The 23,084-nt window shown below is 46.3% G+C and overlaps 1 protein-coding gene and 2 long non-coding RNA genes across 7 annotated transcripts in view; all 3 read right to left on the bottom strand.

The window, feature by feature from the left end:
- Positions 1-3,808, bottom strand: part of SEPTIN11 (septin 11) — a 96,542-nt gene extending 92,734 nt beyond the window's left edge. For 2 of the 4 annotated variants that reach the window (XM_053589398.1, XM_053589513.1), the window contains exon 1: positions 3,603-3,777. In XM_053589398.1, the coding sequence (XP_053445373.1) occupies positions 3,603-3,629 (27 nt within the window). In that variant the 5' untranslated portion in view covers positions 3,630-3,777. Of the gene's footprint in view, positions 1-3,602 lie in introns of all 4 variants that reach the window. The other 2 variants (XM_053589366.1, XM_053589442.1) reach the window with 2 other exon arrangements.
- A 1,815-nt stretch (positions 3,809-5,623) lies between these two features.
- On the bottom strand, positions 5,624-11,947 carry LOC128584278 (uncharacterized). Its single transcript, XR_008379673.1, has 2 exons — positions 11,847-11,947; positions 5,624-5,928 (listed from the first exon to the last, which is right to left on the bottom strand). It is a non-coding gene; the product is annotated as an uncharacterized LOC128584278 (long non-coding RNA).
- Positions 11,948-14,581: 2,634 nt separating this feature from the next.
- LOC128584212 (uncharacterized) lies at positions 14,582-22,602 on the bottom strand. Of its 2 annotated transcripts, none has more exons than XR_008379663.1 (3): positions 17,769-22,602; positions 16,696-16,823; positions 14,582-15,212 (listed from the first exon to the last, which is right to left on the bottom strand). It is a non-coding gene; the product is annotated as an uncharacterized LOC128584212 (long non-coding RNA). The 2 variants fall into 2 exon arrangements; XR_008379660.1 differs by having other exon boundaries at positions 16,696-16,764.
- Positions 22,603-23,084: the final 482 nt, after the last annotated feature.

Here is a 23,084-nt window from a genome sequence, read left to right as displayed (position 1 = left end):
AGGAGGCCAGTCCCATATGCCGGAGGTGGTGGGTTCAAACCCAGCCCCGGCCAAAACCACAAAAAAAAAAAAAGGCTTGGTGCCTGTGGCTCAAGCGGCTAAGGCACCAGCCACATACGCCTGAGGTGGTGGGTTCGAATCCAGCCCGGGCCGCCAAACAACAATGACAGCTGCAACCAAAAAATGGCCAGGCATAGTGGTGGTCACCTGTAGTCCCAGCTGCTTGGGAGGCGGAGGCAGGAGAACTGCTTGAGCCCAGGAGTTTGAGGTTGCTGTGAGCTGTGATGCCACAGCACTCTACCCAGGGGGACAGCTTGAGGTTCTGTCTCAAAACAAAAAAAAGAAAGAAAGAAAGAAAAACTAGCCCAGCATTGTGGAGGGTACCTGTAGTCCCAGCTACTCAGGAGGATGAAGCAGGAGGATGGGGTTGGGCCCAGGAATTTGAAGTTGGGCAGCCATGGCATTCTAGCCTGACAACAGAGGGAGACTCTGTCTCAAAACAAAAAAAAAAGGTGGGCGGCGCCAGTGGCTCAGTGGTTAGGGCAGCCACCCCATATACTGAGGGTGGAGGGTTCGGCTTCAGCCAGCTAAAACAGTAGTGGCAACTGCAACAAAAAATAGCCAGGCGTTGTGGCGGGCACCTGTAGCCCCAGCTACTTGGGAGGCTGAGGCAAGAGAATCGCTTAAGCCCAAGAGTTGGAGGTTGCTATGAGCTGTGACGTCACAGCACTCTACAGAGGGCAACATAGTGAAACTCTGTCTCAAAAAAATAAAAGTTACAATATGCTGCAATCAAAATGTAAGCATTTTTTTGCCCATTAAAATGTCATAATTTAGCTGGGATATCACACTAAGATGTTCCCACTCAAGAATGTCTAAAACTGGCTCAGCCACCATAGCACAGTGGTTGCTGCCCCAGCCACATGCACCGAGGCTGGTGGGTTCCAGCCCAGTCCAAGCCAACTAAACGACAACTGCAACAAGAAAATAGCCGGGCAAGGGTAGCACCCATGGCTCAGTGAGTAGGGCACCTGGCCCATATACAGAGGGTGGCGGATTCCAACCCGATGGGCATTGTGGCAGGCACCTGTAGTCCCAGCTACTTGGGAGGCTTAGGCAAGAGAATCGCCTAAGCCCAAGAGCTGGAGGTTGCTGTGAACTGTGACATCACAGCACTCTACAGAGAGTGACATAGTGAGACTGTCTCAAAAAAAAAAAAGAATGTCTAAAACTGAGGGCAAGTTATTCACACTAAATTTTTCTTCAATCTGGATGGGAGAGGCAATTTGTAGGGAAAGGAGATAAGCTCCAAGCAGTTTTCCTAAACTTTTTAAAAAATCAGACTCTAAAGGAGTAACTAGGGAAATCCCCTTCACACATAAATCAGGTTTGGAGTAATTCTTTACCCTCACCAAACACACTTTCTTTTCTTTTCGAGTCAGAACAGAGGAGGAGACTGACAGGCAGAAGATTCTAACTTTAAGGATACCGTGAAGACCCTCTGGAGCTAGAGCTGGAGAGTCTCCCGCACTCACTGGCTTGGTTTTGAAGACAGAACTGAAGAGATAGCACTAAAGACAATAATTCAATGAACAAAGTGGAACAGTTCAACAGTTCCTTGGAAATGTGATCACACGTTTCCTGTAGTATATTAAAAGACATTTCAACTTCGTAGTCAGTTCCTGATAATCCACACAATTCAATAAAAAGTCTTGTTTTAAAATTGAAAGAAATCTTAATTCCAGTGATGACCAGGAGTGTGCAGACAGCAGTTACCTCCTCTGTACACGAATCCTTTAAAAAAGTCCCTATTCTTTATTAAAGAAGGAAGTTTGACACAAGAATTCCGTGGATTAAGCTCACATATGGTCGGCAAACCTGATGTTGGATATGATTAGGGCCACACAACTAATCTTAAACCTGTCTACTGTTCCTAATTAGCTGAACTATGTGAACAAATTTATAGAAAATGAGCAGCAAAAAAATTTCTTTCACCTCTCTGCACCCCTCCAGAATAGGTGTCACTTAAAAAGACACAGAGCCCTACAAAATGTTTGCATGCCTGGACGATTGCTGGTTTCTCTAAAGTAGGTATTTACTATTTCAGTTATTTGAATCTGTGCCGTGGTAATAAGTTTGGGGGGAGGAGGAGGTTTGGGAGAATAATTTAACAGCATAAACTTGACCTCAATAGACTTCCATTTCCTTACCAGAAAAATAAAGGGATTAGCCCAGAACTATGCCAATTCCCTCCCTCGGTAACAAAAATCTATGACCACTAATTATCAACAGAGCAATCTGTGTCCAAGGAGAGACCAGAATTCTTAAGAAGTGTCATTAAATAGTAGAGTTTAAAAGGCCTAAATGACAGTTATACTTCGATATATGACCGCTGCATATTTTCTGACCCTGGAAAACGTCTTTGGAAACACTCGGGCAGCCGCACTGTGAACCCGAATTGGAACATGCAGAGGAAGCCGGCTAACTTCCCGCAGGGCGCGAACGGCGCGCGTGTCGGGAGTCTCGGCACAGCCTGGCCTTCCCGGGGTCTCCGAGAGACTCCGTCTACACTGCGAAATCTCGCAGGCCACCACCTGCAGCTGCACAGCCGTGGGAAAGGGAAGAGGAGGCGCGCGGCCGGGAAGGACCTCGCCCGGGGCGACCCCGAAACAGGCGAGGCGAAAACAGACTTAGAACGACCACAAAGAAAAGGGGCAAGAAAAAGAGGCCTCCGCCTTCCCCACCCAGCTCCGCTCCTTTCACTACAGAGGAAAGGCCGCCGCCGCCCCTTCCCTCCGCCCTCCTCCCGGGGATGCGGAGCAGCCGGGGAGCCGCACCCTCCAAGTCCCGCCGCCCTCCACCAAGACCCTGGGGCGGACAAGTCCTGAGCCCCAGTCTGCGGGCTGGGCGGGGGTGTCGCCCTGCCGCTCTCCCTCCGGGCCGCGGGGCACCGGGTCCTCCAAGCACCCGCCCTCCCTTCCTCCTCGCGTCCCCGGCCTTCCAGCCGCAGGGCACGCGAGTCCTCCCACCCACCGACAAGGGAGCCTCGTGAAAACTTTGGGTGTATCTAGGGCTTTGTCCACATCCTGGGCAGGGCCCGGCCACCCCGGAGGTGCCTGAGGGTGTCCTGCAGTCTCACAATACACTGGGGAAGCCACCACGGAAATCCCACCCCTTCGCCCCGCGTCGCCAGCCTTGTGACACTCAGCTCACAATTCCCACGCCCCGATCGCCCCACGGCGCGGGGGAGCCTGGAGGAAACCCCCGCACCCCGCGCCCTGCACCGTCACCAGGCGAGAGGTGTGCGGGCAGAGGAGCGGAGAAGCGCCGCGGTAACAGAATCCTTCAAAAAGGAGCACCGGAGAGGGGTCCTTTTCCGTCCCCATCCCCGGACAGGGGCGCGCCGAGGCCGTGCGCCGCTTCATCACGTAGTAATTGAGCCCCTGGGCTCCCCACCCGCCCCTCTGCCCAGACGCGCGCCCAAATTCACGCACACACCCACGGCCGCCCCGGCTCCCCGCGATCCCCGCCGCGCCCGCCCCAAGGCGGAGACCACCCGGCGCGGAGAGCAGCGGGCGAGGAAGCGAGGCCCCAGCACTCACAGACGGTCTCCCCACGGCCACGGCCATCGCGGCTGCGGCTCCGGCTGCGCCCGGGTGCTCCCCGCCGACACCGGCTGCTGCTGGCTCTCCGACTCCGGCTCGCCTCCCCCGCGCCTCCCTCGAGGCCGCGCTCCGCTCGCGCCCGAGTCCCGCTCGCAGCCGGGCGGCATCTGCTCCCCCAGCGCCGCGCCCTCCGGCTTTATTGGAGCAACATGGCCACCCGCCTGGAAGGGACCATTCGCTTCCCCGGGCAGGGGTGCGAGCCGGCGCGCCGGGCCCGGGCGGCTGCAGCCGGGACGGTGGGCGGACTCCGAGCTGGGTCGCCGGCCTCTGCCGCTGGGTTCGGCCTCCTGGGGTTCAGCCGCCCGCCCCCCAGGGACCCTCTCCGGCGCCACAGCCCAGCCAGCGCGCCGGCCGCCCACCCCCACGCCGCTATATGCTGGAATCCGAGTAAAAGCCTGGGCGCCGAGGTCCCGGCCCCAAGTCTCTCCACGCGCTTTGGGGAGCCAGTAGCCAGGGCGGCTGCCGGGGGAAAGAAGGGAGGCTGAGGGAAGATAGGACGAGGGGACAGCATCCCCCAGAGCGTTGGCCCCGAACTAGCACGCCTCACCCAGGGGACAGGCTTGGAAAGGGCTGCGGCGGGCGACCGAGACGGGGCTGGGCGGGCCCCCACAAGGGAAGAGTGGCCGCTCCACGAGGCTTCCCTTCAGTAGGGAGAAACCAAAAGACTGGCACCGAGAAGGTGTCGCTGTAACGGGCGGCTGAATGGGGGACCACATTGGCGAGGAAAAGCCTGTAGTAGCTGCAGCCGCGGACGACCCAGCCACTCACTGCCCGCTCCAGAGGTGCAAAAGAAAACCTCCTCCGCTGAAGAGCAAAAGCAGCTATTGGCTGCTCTAGAGCGTAGGGGCCAAGGCCTCCCCGGCTGTAAATGGAGGGGTCACACGTGGGAGATCAGGCGACTTTATTCAGGAACTAGAGACGGACCCCTCGAACCTGAGCCGTGCGCGCTGGGGCGCGCGGCGAGCGGGGGCCCTGGAGACGGCCCCTGACTTGAGTCCGGCAGCGTGGAACTGGGTATTCCTCTGTCGCGAGGACGGATGTTGGGGTGTTACTGCGTGTCTGTGTGTCGAGCGTGATGGGGCAACGCCCAGGCCCTGGTTGGGCGGCGACGTGTGTCAGATGTGCTGTAGATTACCGCGGCCCCTCGTGGGCGAGAGAGACCCCTGGCCACTAGGTGCTTAAGGATAACCAGACCTGGCGTGGAATCAGGAAGATGGAAGCACAGGGAAAGTGGTGAGAAGGTGAAGCCCTGTGATCAGCCCACCGGATTGCGCCCTCGGGGAAAACCCAACCTTCTGAATTACGTAAAAGCAACGACTCTGGACTCTGGGGCGCCTGGCCTGAGACTTCAAACAGCTGCCATCGTCCCCACCTATGCTGGGCCTCAAGATTCCAAGGCCTGCAGCCTTACGCCAATGGTGAATAGTGTTCTGGCTCGGCTTGGGCTGCTGCGGAGCAGACGCAGGCCTGCTCTGGTACACGGGCAGGGTCTCAAGGCGACCTAGGCCGAATTCCATGGGCAGGACCACGATGGCACAGCCTTAAAGAAAGGTGAGAGGCGCCCACGTGGAACCTGCCGGTGCTGTAGGCGCACTCAGACTTGTCCGGGGCTAACCTGTTCGGTTTTGATCAATTTCTGCCCTCTAGACTTCAAAGCCCTTGAGACTCGGGACCCCCATTTTATGCCAAACACTCATTCCATAAGCGTTGAATCAAGATTACCTGTGAATGGGTGCTGTGCGGAGTTACCGGGAGACAGAAATAGTTTTCTTCTGCAGCTTTGGTATGTGGACATTTTGTTCTTTCCACCACAGGAAAGATGAGACTCTGCCCAAGAAGAAGAGGCCTCCACCCTGCATGCAGGATGTAAGGGCGATTGTAAAGGAACTCTTTCCACTTGGTGTTACACTGAATACCAGTCAGTGTAGACCAAACGGCAGTCAGACCCGACAGCAGAATTATTTTATCTATTTATTCATGTATTCGGGTTTTAAATTTATTTTGTCTGTCAATGTTTATGTTGTAAACTCGGCTGATTATAAGAATGTGAATTCCCTACTTTGGTGGGTAGGTCGGTTCATTCTAAAGTCGCCAATTCCAGCATCTCATCTGAGAAGTGAGGAGGCTATGGAGACAGTCTGGCATTGCTGGAGAGCAGGAGCCTTGGAGGGAGCATGTCAGGGTGCTAATAATGTGGCACTTCAGCTAGATCACCACAGATTAGCCCTGTTACCGCAGGCGAGTCAGTCTTTCTTCATTCCATCTGTAACAGTGAGCGGTGATGGAGGACACAGTCTGTTTCCTGGCTCCATCCACTCCACATCCTGCTCTCTGCCCCTCCCCACCTAACCTAAATTCAGTGGCCTTTCTTTCTCTAGATTCCAGTTGAGCTCAGGCAGTGGGGAGCAATGGCAGCAGAACAGAGAGAGGAATGTGAATACTCAGCCCCCCAGGCTCCCTTGCTTTGGCACCATTACCGCTGGCTGCGTCCCCCAGCCAAAATCAGTTACTTCCCTGGGGTGACCCAAAGTAAGCCCCTTACAGTTTCCCCACATCTTGCCTACACCTTTTGCAAACAGTCTTTACTAAAACCTAATTCAAATTATCCAATATGGGCTCAGCGCCTGTAACACAGTGGTTACAGCCACATACACGGAGGGTGCTGGTTTCAAACCTGTCCAGGCCAGCAAAACAATGACAAGTGTAACAAAAAACGGCCGTGTGTTGTGACGGGCGCCTGTAGTTCCAGCTACTTGGGAGGCTGAGGCCAGAGAATCGTTTAAGCCCAAGAGTTTGAGGTTGCTGTGAGCTGTGACATCAGAGCACTCTACCCAGGGTGACATAGTGAGACTCTGTCTCAAGAAAGAAAATTATCCAATAGGAATGTACTGTGTTATTCCTATTGGGACATTAACAGGCCTTTAACAGAATTATTTTGAGAATTAACTGAGAATATTTAGTTGTATTATTATTAGAATTACCTAAAATTTATAGTCTAAACTTCAAAACTTTTGAGATTAGTAAAGGAGGCTGGGGCTGTTTTTAACCACACTGAGGCAATAGGAAAAAATCAGGATTTACACAAATCTGTCCTCAAAGGCTTGAGAGATAGCTGAGTCTGCAGAAAGGTTTCACATCCAGTTCCTCAGAAAGAAATATTTAACAGGGATTTTTCCTTTCTCTTTTTTTTTGTTTTTTTTGGCCGGGGGTAGGTTTGAACCCGCCACCTCTGGCATATGGGACCGGCACCCTACTCCTTGAGCCACAAGCGCCACCCTAACAGGGATTTTTCAATCTCAATCCCATAGAAATCATATCCCAGGGGGCCTACACAGTTATACCCTAGACCCTGGGCTAAATACATTATAGAAAGGGTAGAGAGGAATTTACCTAAGGGCAGCACTTACAGTAAGTTTAGGTAAAACCGAAATCTTAGAGGCATTCCCAGAACTGGGTTAATCAGAAGTCAACACAGTGGATTAACATCCAGGATGGAGTTGCCTTAGCCTCCATATCGCCCTAGCAATTGTTGCAAGTGAACTCCGCTTTGGACATGTAAAGCAACTGAGACGGTCCTACCACCACTTATCTTTCTCTAGACTATGAATTTCTCAAAGCAATCGTGCTTATTTATCTTTCACCTTCCAGCACATGGTCTGATATATTCAATAAATATTCAGTTGCACTGGAATAGGGATGAAGCTAAGGGCTAGGAATTGAAGAACCTTTGTTCCCTGGCCGAGGATTTAGAGCTTGAGCTGTAGGCAATGAGAATCCAGGGAGGTCTTTAGAAGTGATGGGAAGTTAGCGGTTTAGGAAAGAGCTATAGTGAATATTTGACATGGTAAGTAATATAGGATCTATTCCTTTTTTTTTTTTTTTTTTTTGAGACAAAGCTTCAAGCTGTTCCCCTGGGTAGAGTGCTATGACATCACAGCTCACAGCAACCTCAAACTCCTGGGCACCAGCGAGTCTCCTGCCTCTGCCTCTCAAGTAGCTGGGACTACAGGCACCCACCACAACACCCAGCTATTTTTTGCTTGCTGCCTTCATTGTTGTTTGATGGCCCCGGCTGGTTTGGAACCTGCCAGCTCAGGTATGTGTGACTGGCACCTTAGCTGCTTGAGCCACAGGCGCCAAGCCTATCCCCCTTTTTAATGAATCCCAAGTCATCTAGAGAGATTTTCCAATTATTGTTAACAGCTTTGTAGAAAGTAAATATTCCATGGGTGGCACCTGTGGCTCAAAGGAGTAGAGCGCTAGACCCATATGCCGGAGGTGGCGGGTTCAAACCCAGCCCCCGGCAAAAACTGCAAAAAAAAGAAAGAAAGTAAATATTCCTGGGCGGTGCCTGTGGCTTAGCGGGTAGGACGCTGCACCCATATACCGAGGGTGGCGGGTTCAAACCCGACCCCAGCCAAACTGCAACAACAACAAAAAAAAAAATAGCCGGGCACTGTGGCAGGCGCCTGTAGTCCCAGCTACTTGGGAGGCTGAGGCAGGGGAATCGCCTAAGCCCAGGAGTTGGAGGTTGCTGTGAGCTGTGATGCCATAGCACTCTACCAAGGGCGATAAGGTGAGACTCTGTCTCTACAAAAAAAAAAAAAAGATTGCAGAATACAAGATCTGCTGTGACTGATAGACACAGATGGAGGGAAATGGAAACTGCCTTTCACAAACTGATACGGACTCCAACAATTGCCATTTTTTTTCTCTATTCAGAAATTTGCTAGGCAATGTTAAACTTACCAGTAATTCTCAGACTCTTCTCTGCTCCTACGGCTCTTGATTCTCTTTGAACATCAGGAAAAATCTTGCTCCTTTTCAATCTTTTGGCACTTATTTTTCTCTGGCTTCCCAGAGCAACTAATATTGATTCTACAATCACTTATGCAATATCTTTCATGGATAATTCATTTAGGCCTGGAAAGTTTAACTCATTTAAAACAATTGGTCGCTTGTTTACCACATTGGATTTTAGTAGCCTTTAAATCATGTTCGTCCCACCTTTTTTCATTAAAACATTATTCTCATTGAGAGAGGAGACAAAATAAAACTTGAGTTCTACCTCATCTTTGCCAGCTGATAGCATCATATCATCAGCACCACATAGTAGCTTTCAGCCTTTCTGTTCACCCTCTGTGGGAAATATTACTTGAAAAAAATTGCAAAATATCCTTATATTCTTTTTTTTTTTTTTTTTTTTTGTAGAGACAGAGTCTCACTTTATGGCCCTCGGTAGGGTGCCATGGCATCACACAGCTCACAGCAACCTCCAACTCCTGGGCTTAAGCGGTTCTCTTGCCTCAGCCTCCCGAGTAGCTGGGACTACAGGCGCCTGCCACAACGGCCAGCTATTTTTTGGTTGCAGTTCAGCCGGGGCCGGGTTTGAACCCGCCACCCTCGGTATATGGGGCCGGCGCCTTACCAACTGAGCCAAAGGCACCGCCCATATCCTTATATTCTTAAAGGCAAAAATTATCTAAGCCTGCAAGGAAATTTCCATTCCTGTAGTGCTACTCTTTAAAGCGTGCTCTTATAAAATCTAATCACTACAAGTGGTGTTCTGTGAGGCGACATGCTCTTTGGAGTATGGTGGCTTGGCAACCCCCACCCCACCCCGGCCACTCTCCTTGGCAGTCAGCCCTGGAGCTGGGTCATTCCCTGGGGCTCTGGCACCACTCCTCCTCAGCTAATTCCTTTCTCTCTCTGGCCAGTCATTGTGGTGACAGTTATTATTTCTTTTCATGAGCCTGGAAAATTTATGTAGTTGAAGTCCTTTTGAATTCTAGATATTGCCACTGAATTAGAACAGAATCAGATGTGCCTGTATACTCTGACAGCAAAAGCAGTTGCACCATCTCACCTTTTTCTTAGCCCGTTCACTGCCAGCTGAGTAACTCTATAATGCAGGGTTACTCTGCATCCCCATCTCTCTTGCTATAGACTTGTTCCCTTTGAATAACACAAAACTTTTTTTAACTCATTTCCACTCATAACTTCTTTGCTAACTCTTGTACCAATATCTATTGGATGATGTTCATTTCATTAATTTTTCGATTAAAGTTCAATTCGCCTTGCCCCTAGTTCTCCCTTGCCAGCATTAGATTTCAAGGTACTTCTGCCTGTTTCACTTAGTCCCACCTGGATCAGCAGAAGTGAATATTGATTGGTTGGTGTGATGACTTTTGGCACAAAAAGGCACCAAAAAATGTGCCTTTTTTGTTTCAAGTACTACTTGCCACAGAGGGTGAACAAAAAGGCTGGAAGCTACTGGTTGCTGCTGCAGAGATGATGCTATCAGATGACAAAGAAAAGCTAAAACTCCTCAAGTTTCAAATAAACTTTTTTCTGCCTTTAAACAAATCAGCCATTGCAAGCCGCCTCCTCGTTCAACAGCAGTAGAAAATATGGCTTGGGAGTTAGGGCACTCGGTTCATGTTCCACACTGTCAAACACCATAAACTATGCATGTTTTTAAAGTTGCTATACTTCTTTAGGTATAGGCTAAGTTACTACAGTAATTTTTTTTCCTGCAGTTTTTTTTTTTTGGCTGGGGCTGAGTTTGAACCCACCAACTCCAGTATATGGGGCCGGCGCCCTACTACGGTAATTTTTAACAAAGCTGACAAGATAGTTCCATGGGAAAGCATACTTTCTCTTTTTTTCCTTTTTTTTTGAGACAGTCTCACTTTGTCACCCTTGGTAGAGTGCCGTGGCATCACAGCTCACAGCAACCTCCAACTCTTGGGCTTAAGCGATTCTCTTGCCTCAGCCTCCCAAGTAGCTGGGATCACAGGCGCCCACTACAATGCCTGGCTTTCTTTTGTTGCAGTTGTTATTGCTGTTTTAGCTGGCCGGGGCTGGGTTCAAACCTGCCACCCTTGGTGTATGGGGCCGGCACCCTACCCACTGAGCCACAGGTGCCACCTGGGAAAGCATACTTTTTCAACAAATCAGGTTGCAACTATTGAATATCCACGTAGAAGAACCTCAACCCATATTTTACCTACACACAAGATTAAATTCAAATGAAATATAAACCTAAATATAAACAGTAAAACTTCTTTTTTGTTGTTTTTTGTTTGTTTGTTTTGAGACACAGTCTCACTATGTCACCCTTAGTAGAGTGCTGTGGCATCACAACTCACAGCAACCTCAAACTCTTGGGCTCAAGCAATTCTCTTGCCTCAGCCTCCCAAGTAGCTGGGACTACAGACACCCACCACAATGCCCTGCTCTTTTCTTGTTGCAGTTGTCGTTGTTTAGCAGGCCCGGGCTGGGTTCAAACCCTGCAGTGTCGGTGCATGTGGCCAGGGCCGTAACCACTGTGCTACGGGCACCGAGCCTAAACAGTAAAACTTCTTGAAGAAAACATAGGAAAAAATCTTCATGACTTTGGGTGAGGCAATGATGTCTTAGCAGAGACACAGAAAGCACTAATCTAGTGGACATTATCAACATTTTGCCCCTCAGAAGACACCATGTGGCTCAGTTGGTAAGGCGCCGGCCCCATATACCGAGGGTGGCGGGTTCAAACCCAGCCCCGGCTGAACTGCAACCAAAAAATAGCCGGGCGTTGTGGTGGGCGCCTGTAGTCCCAGCTACTTGGGAGGCTGAGGCAGGAGAATCACCTAAGCCCAAGAGTTGGAGGTTGCTGTGAGCTGTGTGATGCCATGGCACTCTACTGAGGGCCATAAAGTGAGACTCTGTCTCTACAAAAACAAAAAAGAAAGAAAGAAATGAAAAAGGGGAGCCCAGAGCAGTGCCTCACACCTATAATCCTAGAACTCTGGGAGGTTGAGGCAGTGGACTGCTTGAGCTCAGGAAGTTTGAGACCAACTTGAGCAAGAGTGAGACCCCATCACTACTACAAATAGAAAAACTAGCTGGGCGTTGTGGCAGGCGCCTACAGTCCCAGCTACTTGGGAAGCTAAGACAAGAGGATGGCTTGAGCTCAAGAGTTTGAGGGTCACAAAATGAGCCTTTGTCTCAAAAGAAAGAAGAGAGAGAGAGAGGGAGAGCAAGAGAAGGAAAGAAAAGAAGAGGGAAAGAAGGGAGGGAGGGAGGGAGGGAGGAAGGAAGGAAGGAAGGAAGGAAGGAAGGAAGAAAGAAAGAAGAGGGAAAGAAAGGAAGAGGAAAGAAGAGAACTGAAAAGGGGCTGGGTGTGGTGGTATCTACCTGTAGTCCCAGCTACTCAGGAGGCTGGAGCAGGAGGCTCGCTTAAGCCCAGGAGTTCAAAGTAGGAAGTGAAAAAGAAAGGATGGAAGGCCCAGCTGCTCGGGAGGCTGAGGCAGGAGAATCGCTTAAGCCCAGGAGCTGGAGGTTGCTGTGAGCTGTGTGAGGGCACGGCACTCTACCGAGGGCCAGAAAGTGAGACTCTGTCTCTACAAAAAAAAAAAAAAAGAAAGAAAGGATGGAAGGAAAAGGGTAAGCCATAGACCTGGAAAACAGTATCTGCACTACTTGCAAAATTCTGTCTCAAAAAACATATATACATATGTACCCACAAAAAAACATATCCACAAAAATAATTCCTAGCAGCTTAATTCATAATAGCCAAAAATGGAAATAACTTGAGTTCCTCACTAGCTAAATTGACAAATTGTGCCACATAATGTATATAAGTGAACACTAAACAGTACTCTGCCATAAAATAAACTATGAATACATACAAAATATGGGTAAATCTCAAACACATGTGCTGAGTGAAAGAAAATTATAAAAACTACACTAGGATTTCATTTATATGAAAACACAAAACTTGTTACAGAAAGCAAAACAATGATGGCCCGGAGTCTAAGGCAAAGAGAACTGTCTTTCTTTTTTTTTTTTTGAGACAGAGTCTCACTATGTTGCCCTCAACTATGTGCCGTGGCGTCACAGATCACAGCAACCTCAAACTCCTGGGCTTAGGCAGTTCTCTTGCCTCAGCCTCCCAAGCAGCTGAGACTATAGGCGCCTGCCACAAAGCCAGGCTATTTTTTGTTGCAGTTGTCATTGTTGTTTAGCTGGCCTAGGCTGGGTTCGAACCCGCCAGCCTCGGTGTATGTGGCTGACACCATAACCACTGTGCTACAAGCACCAAGCCAAGAGGGCTGTCTTAAAAAGAGAATAAGATGGGGTTCTGGAGAGAGAAAAATGTTCTGTATCATGATTGTGGTAGCGATGGTATTAGTGAATTGTCAAAATACATTTATCTCTTCATTTAAGATGGGTATGTTTTATTATATACAAATTATATATCAAAATTTATTTTTAAAATTGCTGTGCCAGTGTTGTTTTACTATATCAAAAACTGTAACAAGAGGGTGTGGTGGCAAGCACCTGTAGTCCCAGCAACTCAGGAGGCCGAGGTGGGAGGATTACTTCGGGCTAAAAGTTTGAGGCTATACTGTGTTATGATCACACCTGTAATAGTCACTGCACTCTAGCCTAGGCAACATAGCGAGACTCTATCAAAACAAAGCAAAGCAAAACCTGTAAGAATAGGTCTCTTTCTCTAGAAGTCATAATATACCATCCTCAGGCCACCAGACTTGTGCTTAGGCCCGTTCAGTGCTTTCTCTGTGCCAGGCACCATGCAAAGTTCTTTGAATGCGTATCCCATTTTTTTCTTTTTTTTTGAGACAGTGTCTCTCCATTTTATAGATGAGAAAACTGATGCTCCTTGGGTCTATAAGAAATGTCAAAGTCACACATTCGATAAAAATGTGGCTGGCCGGGCGCAGTGGTTCATGCCTGTAATGCTAGTACTCTGGGAGGCTGAGGCGGGTGGGTTGCTTGAGCTCATGAGTCTGACACCAGTCTGAGCAAAAGCAAGACCCCGTCTCTACTAAAACTAGAAAAACTGAGGCAAGAGGATTGCTTGAGCCCAAGAATTGGAGGTTGCTGTAAGCTATGATGTGCCATGGCACTCTACCGAGGGTGACAACTTCAGACTCTGTCTCAAAAAAAAAAGTGGTGGCCGCTGATGGGAAATCGGTGCAAACTGACTTCAGCCCAGACACTTGCTACCGTGTCATCCTGCCTCTGGTGCGGTCGCGTACTACCCTGGGATGACTTGGAATAGTTACGGCACTGTTAAATGATTGTTTAAGTTTTTGGACTAATCTATAATTTTCATTTATCTGTCTTAAAAGGCTGTGCATATGGTAGATGTTCAGTAAATAGTTAATCCCATCCAATAAATCAACTTAGAAAAACCAGAGGGTTGACACCCTTACAAAGATTTGGCCACTACACGTGCCCATTGGTAGTCTAATTTCAGCGGGAGCAAACATATTAATAATAATAATTGACAGAGCTAGGACTGGGTGCGGTGGCTCACACCTGTAACCCTAACACCCTGGGAGGCCAAAGCAGGAGAATCCTTTGAGCTCGGGAGTTCAAGACCAGCCTAAGCAAGAGTGAGACCCCGTCTCTACTAAAAATAGAAAACTAGATGGCTGTGGTGGCAGGAACCAGCCCCTCAGGAGGCTGAGGCTTGAAGACTGCCTGAGCTCAGAAGTTTGAGGTTGCAGTGAGTGAGGCTGATGCCATGACAGTCTAGCCTGACACTCTAGCTCAGGCAACAGAGTGAGACTCCATCTCAAAATTTAAAAAAACGGCTGAAAGAATGACTGGATGAGAATCAAATTGGCCCTGGCAGAGTAGGGTGGGAAGAAAACAAGAGGCAATGTTCATAATTCTTCGTAGGGTTAATCCCAAACTGGATCCCAAACCAGGTCTGATACCTCTTTTCTCTCTCTTGTTCTCTGGTTCTTCTTATCTTCGTCCTCCATCAGATGAAACCTAATCAGAGAGGGTTTGAATTTAAATGTGTAAACAGCTCCTTCTCTGGTTCCTTGCAATAACAGGGTTTGGATTGGTATCTGGATTTAAATATTTCTTTTACTTTTAATTTATTTTTGTTTATATAAATTATATATGTGTATAAGTTTATATGTACACTAGTTATTTAAAAGAATCTGCAAATCTTTAATAACCAAACTTCTCAAAGAAAAGTTTTGTTTTTTTTTTTGAGACGAAGTCTCACTCTGTCACCCTGGATAAAGTGCTGTTGTGGCATCACAGCTCACAGCAACCTCAAACTCTTGGGCTCAACCCATCCCCTTTCCCCAGCCTCCCAAGTAGCTAGGACTACAGGTGTGTGGCACAACGCCTGGCTAGTTTTTCTATTTTTAGTAGAGACTGGGTCTTGCTCTTGCTCAGGCTGATCTCAAACTCCTGAGCCCAAGTAATCCAACCCGTCTTGGCCGCCAGAGCGCTGAGATCACAGACATGAGCCAGAGAAAGGCACATTGATACTCTGGTGTATTTCCTCTAAAATGCTGAATATTTTACATAATTGAGGTGATGCTCAAAATGGCATTTTATTTTTCTTTCTTTAATTTTTTTTTACATTGTTGAAAATCCTGCAAGAACAAATAAGTACTCAAACATTACTCATTCTTTTTGAAGACACAAGAGAACATTACTTTTTAATAGTTCATTATTTCTGAGCATAGGTGTACTAAGACCACTCTGCAAAGAACTTGGAAATTTCTGAAAAACATAATAAGAAAAACAAAAATTAGTCATGAATCCACCATTCAGATAGTCACTTCTAGATTTTTTCTATGCATACTTAAATATATAGTATATATTTGTAAAAACAAAAATGGAATATTGCTTTATCATCACCTTTCCCCTTAAAAATATATCAGATGTCTTTCCATTTTAATGCCTACAGCCTTCATTACATTTTTATTGATGGCAACTCTGCACTGATGTCTAGATTGTTTCTAGATTTCATTTTCATAAATAACGCTGTGGTGAAGGACCCAGCACATACACCTGCCCGGGCTGTTTAATGACTTCCGTAGAATAAATTCCTGGAAATGGAATTGGTGGATGTCTTAGGAATTTGAGAAAAGTCTTCTTTCTTTGGCTACCTCCCTCAAACTGCCCCGAGTACTTTGGAATCACTCCTTCTGCATTTCAGGAGTGTCATAGAAACACTCTTCATTTGTACAGATTGCTGTGTTTCAAGATTATAAGTTAGAAGTATATCGGTGAGGGTCTCTTGTTACTGCTTTGTTTGGGGGGTCAAGCAACAGAAGCAGACACCAGCTAAAGCCAGCAAGCAAGTATTTGGAAGAGCTGAACAGTCAGATCAGGCCTCAGAGAGGAGAAGAACCATCCGTCCCTTCAGGCATTCCTGTTGGCAGGAGTCAGCTTCACTTCACAACTTTCTATCACTCTGTTCAAGACTCAAATGCCTGGGCTGTGTGCCCACCTTCTGGCCAGTGCGTGTGTGTGTGTGTGTGTGTACACACACCTTGTTGACTGATCCCACCAAAATTCCAAGGCACAGACATATATCAAAATGCCATAGACTAGGTGGCTTACAAACAACAGAAATTTATTTCTTAGAGCTCTGGAGGCTGGAAGTTTGAGATCGATGTCCTAGGACATCGGGTTCTAATGTGGGCCCCCTTCCAGGCTGCGGACTGCCGACTTCCACAGAGGGCCACAGAGGGACACTCTTCATTTAGGGATTCCACCCTCGTGACCTAATGATGTCCCAAAGGTCCCACCTCCGGATGCCTTCACATTGGGATTAGAGTTTCAGCATATGAATTTGGGAAGGACAAAAACATTCAGCTCATTGCTATGGGCAAAAGCAAGTATGAGAACTACCAGGACACTATTTTTTTTTTTTTTTTGAGACAGTTTTACTTTGTGGCCCTCGGTAGAGTGCTGTGGCATCGTAGCTCACAGCAACCTCAAACTCTTGGGCTTAAGCGATTCTCTTGCCTCAGTCTCCCGAGTAGCAGGAACTACAGGCGCCTGCCACAACACCTGGCTATTTTTCTGTTGCAGTTGTCATCATTGTTTCGCTGGGCCAGGCTGGGTTTGAACCCGCCAGTCTCAGTGTGTGTGACCGGCATTGTAACCACTGTGCACGGGCACTAAGCCTGTTTGAAACAACTTAATCAGTTAGAGCACAGCGTCTATCATCATTACATACAGATTTAGTCTTTACCTGCATAGACTACACTCACTTCCAAAGTTACCTAGGTCAGCGCCTCCTTCAGTGAGATTATTTGTACATCTGCAATACAGTTAAATGCTTTGGTCACGGGCTGTTATCCGTCCTGAGATCCCAATGTCCTAAATGATTTTATAAATTTGCACACATTCAGGTTCACTCTGTGCTATAAAGTTCTATGTTTTTTGACAAATACATTGCACTATGGATTCATTACTTATATGATACATTACAGTAAATACAGAACATTTTCCCAACCTCCACTGGGCCTCCCCAAACCCTGTATTTCTAATCAACCCTCTCTCAGCCCCTTGCAACCACTGATCTCTTTACAGATGCTGTCATTTCGCCCTCCCCAGAATGTCACAGAAATGGAATCATACATTTTTGAGCCGTTCAGACTGCCTTCTTCCACATAGCAACATGCACCACACTTACCTTTTCCCTTTCAATATCTAACCAAAAGCAGATTGCTACAAAGAAAATTTTAAGAAATCTTAATTAGGCTATGAATACTTTTTCCAAAACAAATACACTGGGTGGAAATATATGAACATTTTAAAGCTTTTGGCACATATTACTATTTTACAGAAAGGCTCTCTGCAACTTGGAAGGGCGGGGAGAGGATGGTGGGGAGTTGCTCGGTGGGCACCGTGGGCCTTGCTTCAGGGATCGATGCACTGAGGATGTCACCGCAGTGCAACAAATAAATGTAACAAATACCACTTGTGCCCCACAAATGTAGCCAAATAAAAATAAATGGGAAAATAGAAAGGGATAGTATCAAAATACCTATAGCTACTTGCTACAAGATTCATTCTGTTGCATTTCATCATTTTGTAAGAACTTTCTGAGAGGCTGAGTGCTTGTTCATAGAATTTCTTACAAGCTAAGAACACATTTTAAATTGAATAGTGACTAACAGCAAGCAACAATATAAACACATTTACCTAGGACAAATATAGATTAAGAAATGATTAAAGGAATTCATTCCTAGGACTGAAGGAAATAAAAAGTAACCAACATTCTTTTAGAATTTTCCTGTTAGAAAAAATCAAATTACTGACCTATTCTTGATTAAGAGTTGTAAAATCAGAGCAGCCATCCTGAGATTCCCCCTCTCGCACGGGCTGTCTCATATTATTAATACTCCTCCACTTGTTCTTCAAGGGAATCTTAATTCATGATACTTCATGTAGAAATAGAATAATGATGTCTTTGATGTCAGTAGGAAACAACAAAAAAGAGAAAGAAGAAAGTAAAAGAATGAAAAAATCCCTCAGCAAACGTTATTTTTCTATACCAAAATTTTAATCACACTTAGAATTTTCCCACTTGCAAAATTTTCTTTGCATTTTCTAGACGTCATACAATTATGTAAATTTTCTTTAGCAGGATATAAACAATACTTAACTATAGACGCCCAACCTAAACATTCCTGGAAGCATGAAATTCGGTCTCAATCGTCAGATACGATAATAATAATTACTATGTCCTGAGCTCCTCATGTAGGATTTAGTAGGTTCATTACACACGTTCTCAACTTAATCATCACAGCAACGGTGGAGTGGGGTTTCCCAAAAGCAAAACCTGAGATAAGAAATTATGTGCAAGTAATTTATTTGGGAGGTGATCCCAGGAAGCACAATGCAGTAGTTGGAAAAGTGAGATGTGGAGGAAAGGAATTCATTTACCAGTCCAGGGTGAATTAAAGAGCAGATTAGTGCTGTGGACAGCTGGGGGTCCATCCCGCTGGAGACCGACAGAAGAGCTGTGCCTCCGAATTATCCCATCACGTGTTGGGAAGACTTCTGCCTCTCACTGGTAGAAGCTTTCACCTGGGGGCACTAAGTCTCTGGTGCTTCTGGTCTGCACACATTTCTGTGGCACCAAAAAAGGCCCTGGGGCAGCAGAGGAGACCACACCAGGCCTAAGGTGGGCAGAGGGGCTATGGAGAAGGACACCAATGGTGTCTGCTGTCACAGCATTAACTCCGTCTTATTTTTTATTTTTTTGAGACAGAGTCTCACTTTGTCACCCTCTGTAGAGGACCATGGCATCATGGCTCAGAGCAACCTCAAACTCTTTGGGCTCAAGAGATCCTCTTGCTTCAGCCTCCCAAGTAACTAGGACTACAGGTGCCACCACTATGCCTGGCTATTTTTTAGAGATGTGTCTCGCCCTAGCTCAGGCTGGTCTCAAATTCCTGAGCTCAAGCAATTCATCAACCTCGGCCTCCCAGAGTGCCAGGATTACAGATGTGAGCCACCACGCTGGGCCCAATAACCCTGCCTTAAAGTTAAATGCATGGGAATTCAGAAAAATTATCATCAAAGTTACAAGTGGGAATCCATTTTTGTGACTACAATCCAACATATGTTGCTGTTCTAGGCACACCCTGAAGATTATAAAATGAATCAGAGAAATTTGGAGCCGGGCAGTACATCTGAGATTCCTGAGTTTATTCCCAAGGATAGGAAACTGAAATCCAGAAATGCCACACTAACTTCTAAGTCGGAGCTCATAGAGCTGGATGGTCTAAGAGCAGGACATAGAACCAACACCCAGACTTCCGTACCAGGCCACTTCTGCTTTGATGCCCAGCCCTTCGTGTAATGCATTTAACCCATTAAGAAAATAAAAGAGGCCAGGTGTGGGAGGTGGGAGGGGGAAGCCAAGCGTGGTGGCTCACACCTGTAATCCCAGCACTCTAGGAGGAGTTCAAGACCAGCCTGAGCAAGAGTGAGACCTCGTCTCTACTAAAAATAGAAAAACTAGCCAGGGATGGTGGTGGATGGCTGTAGTCCTAGCTACTTGGCAGGCTAAGGTAAGAGGATTGCTCATGCCCAAGAGCTTCAGGTTATTGTCTGAGTCTGAGTTATGATGCCCTGCCACTCTACCCAGGGTAAAAGAGTAAGGCTCTATCTCAGAATAAAAAACAAGAAAGAAAAAGAAAAGATACATATATTTGTATTACAAATGTAATAAAAATGTAACTACATTACATTTGAAGGTTAAAGTTATAGAATTGTCCCATTTCTTCTGAATAGTGCCATAAGCCCTGTGCCTGATGGAATCTCGAAGACTGTTATACATTTATTTCTCTTCTCCCATGGTGTCATTTCCTAAATAAAAGTGTTACAGCTGAAATTAAATTAGCAATTAAAAATAAATGAACTACTTATTATCATAGTCTCTATGAACCACTTTGAATGAACTAAAGTGTTATTCAATTAGCCAAATAAAAATTGTATAATTTTATTCATGTTCACAATTTTCTCAAGGTGTTTTGAAAAGAGACTCTTATAGTTTAAAAATATTAAGGTAACATGAGATGTTTTCTCTAACGCAAAAGGCAGCCTATAAATACTCATCCTAAGACTATAATTGCCATCTTTTAAAATGAGAAAAATATGTCATACCCTTTTAATCATGATTTGATAAACCAATTCAGTGAAATACAGTAAATATTCTCATTTGAAGTAACACTAAAACCACTGCTTGCATCTGTGGGGCAAACAAGTCTTTCATTAAAATTTTAACTTGCAAATTAATGCCGTATTAGGGGATTCTGATTTGGTAAGAACAAAGCCACAATGTGATAAGGACTATCCTAACGAGGAAAACCCTATATCCACACACACTGACTAGCTCTTTTCTTCATTACTTTTGCAGCTGCTACAAAGAAAAAAAAAATACTTGTTATTTATATTCTTTTAACAAACATTTAAGTTATATTATGACACATGAATTGCTTTGAAGTTTCATGCCTGTTCAAATTTAACAATATGCTTCCGGCTGGGTACAGTGGTTCACACCTATAATTCTAGCACTCTGGGAGGCCGAGGCAGAAGGATCACTTGAGGTCAGGAGTTTGAGACCAGCCTCAGCAAAAGCAAGACCCAGTCTTTACAAACTTTGAAAAAGAATTAGCCTGGTGTGGTAGTCCATGTCTGAAGTGCCAGCTACTTAGGAGGCTGATATGGGAGGATTGCTTAAGCCCAGGAATCTAAGGGCATAGTGAACCATGATGATGCTACTGCACTATACCTGGGATGATGGAGTGAGGTTGTATCTTAAAAAATAAAATAAAATAAAATAACAAAGGTGATGCCCTTCTTAAAATAAAATAAAATAAAAGAACAAAGGTGTTGTCCTTCTTTTCTCTACTCGTTGTCCTAAAGCAGAAATATCTTTTATCCCCATCTTCCAGAATGATGTCATTCCTTTTATAATGGATGCTTCTTGTTCCTTCAAAGTCTTGAGTATTTCTGCCATTGTGAATATGAATTTCTAAGAATATGCTTTTTCCTATCTGGAGATGTTGTGTACTAAAGGAGGAGGGCAAAAAGAAAAAAAGATGCAGCAAGTATAAAAATAATCAACTCTTCCAAAAGAATCAATGCAAGAAGAATATCTGTTGAAGGCCGGGCTCGGTGGCTCATGTCTATAATCCCAGAACTCTGGGAGGCAGAGGCAGAGGGATTGTTTGAGCTCACCAATTCAAGACCAGACTGATCAAGAGTATGATCCTATCTCTTAAAAACAACCAAGTGTTGTAGTGGGTGCCTGTAGTCCCAGCTACTTGGGAGGCTGAGGCAAGAGGATCACCTGTGCCCAAGAGCTTGAGGTTGCTGTGAGCTATGATGCCATAGCACTCTACCAAGAGAGACAAAGTAAAACTCTGTCTCAAAAAAAAAAAAAAAAAAAATCTGTTGAAAGAAACATAATGTGTTACATTCATACTTATTTGGATAGCAGCAGCTATTTTGTTTCAATATCCACTAAGACTTTATCTTAATGGAAATACATAATAATTTAGCTAAGAGAGAGCCTTCAGATGGATCTACCCCCAAATAATTTTCATTATTGTTTATAAGGTTAAGAAGAAGATAAAATGTCTTTTGAAAAGTAAGCCTAGTGGCAGTGCCCGTAGCTCAGTGGACAGGGTGCTGGCCACATGCAGGCCGGGGGGTTCAAACCCAGCCTGCTAAACACAATGACAACTGCGATTAAAAAAAATAGCCAGGCATTGTGGCGGGCGCCTGTAGTCCCAGCTACTTGGGAGGCTGAGGCAAGAGAATCGTTTAGGCCAAGAGTTTGAGGTTACTGTGAGCTATGAACCATGGCACTCTACCAAGGGAGACATAGTGAGACTCTGTCTAAAAAAAGAAAAGAAAGCCTAGTAAATATTTGTATGGCCTAGAACAATTCAACTCTAAAAATGTCAATAGTTTTATCTCTCACTTGACAAAGTGCTTCAAAGTAGCACAACATCTATCTTCCATCTATATTCAAGGTCTGTTCTTTTGTACTAAGTACTTGTCTGCAGTGTTCTCAAATTTTTGAGATAATGACCCACTTAGCAAATGGTACACTGTAACAATTCTCCAACGCCAACTGGGTGTCTAAGAGCTCCAATCAATGCTCACACTAACTACCTAGAGTATAGACTCCAGAGGTTATAGGCTCATTCCCATAAGACCGATGCCAGCACAGGTCTGGGGTCACCCATGTGTCTTCCCAACAGACAAATCCAGAGATTTCCACAACTCCCCTTCAGATTAAGTAATTTGCCAGGAGTGACTCACAGAAGTGCTGTACTTACAAGTACCATTTTGTTTTAAAAGATAAGATTTAGAAACACCAAATGAAAGGGATGGGCAGGGCAAGGTGGGAGGGAGAGGAGGGGTGGCATCCTGTGGAGAGGGCGAGGGCCATGCCCCCCGCCGTCCCTTACATCGTGTGTTTCACAATCAGGAAGTTCTCCGAATACCCTTAGAGTTGTCCAAGGTTTCATTACATAGGCATGACTGATTGGACTCTGGCCCCTGTCCCTTGCCCCCCCCCAACTATAAACGTGCACCCCAAGTCACCCATCATTAGCATACATTCAGGTACCGTTGAAGGGGGCTCATTAAGAGCACAAAAGAGGGAGGCGCCTGTGGCTCAGTCGGTAAGGAGCCGGCCCCATATTCCGAGGGTGGCGGGTTCAAACCCAGCCCCGGCCAAACTGCAACCAAAAAATAGCCGGGCGTTGTGGCGGGTGCCTGTAGTCCCAGCTACTCGGGAGGCTGAGGCAGGAGAATCGCTTAAGCCCAGGAGTTGGAGGTTGCTGTGAGCTGTGTGAGGCCACGGCACTCTACCGAGGGCCGTAAAGTGAGACTCTGTCTCTACAAAAAAAAAAAAAAAAAAAAGAGCACAAAAGATACTCCTATGCTCAGAAAATTCCAAGGGTTTTAGGAGGAAACAAGGGCAAAGACCAAACGCACAGTCGTGCACCCCTTGTCCCTCAGGGCGACACGCTAGCAGAAAAGTGATAGCAGCAGAACAATCACGTGTCACTCAACAACAGGGACACATCCTGGGAGATGCTTCCAAAC

The sequence above is a fragment of the Nycticebus coucang genome, chromosome 1, assembly GCF_027406575.1.
Source record: "Nycticebus coucang isolate mNycCou1 chromosome 1, mNycCou1.pri, whole genome shotgun sequence".
NCBI classification, from domain to species: Eukaryota; Metazoa; Chordata; class Mammalia; order Primates; family Lorisidae; genus Nycticebus; species Nycticebus coucang.
This window is presented reverse-complemented; position numbering and strand designations above follow the sequence as displayed.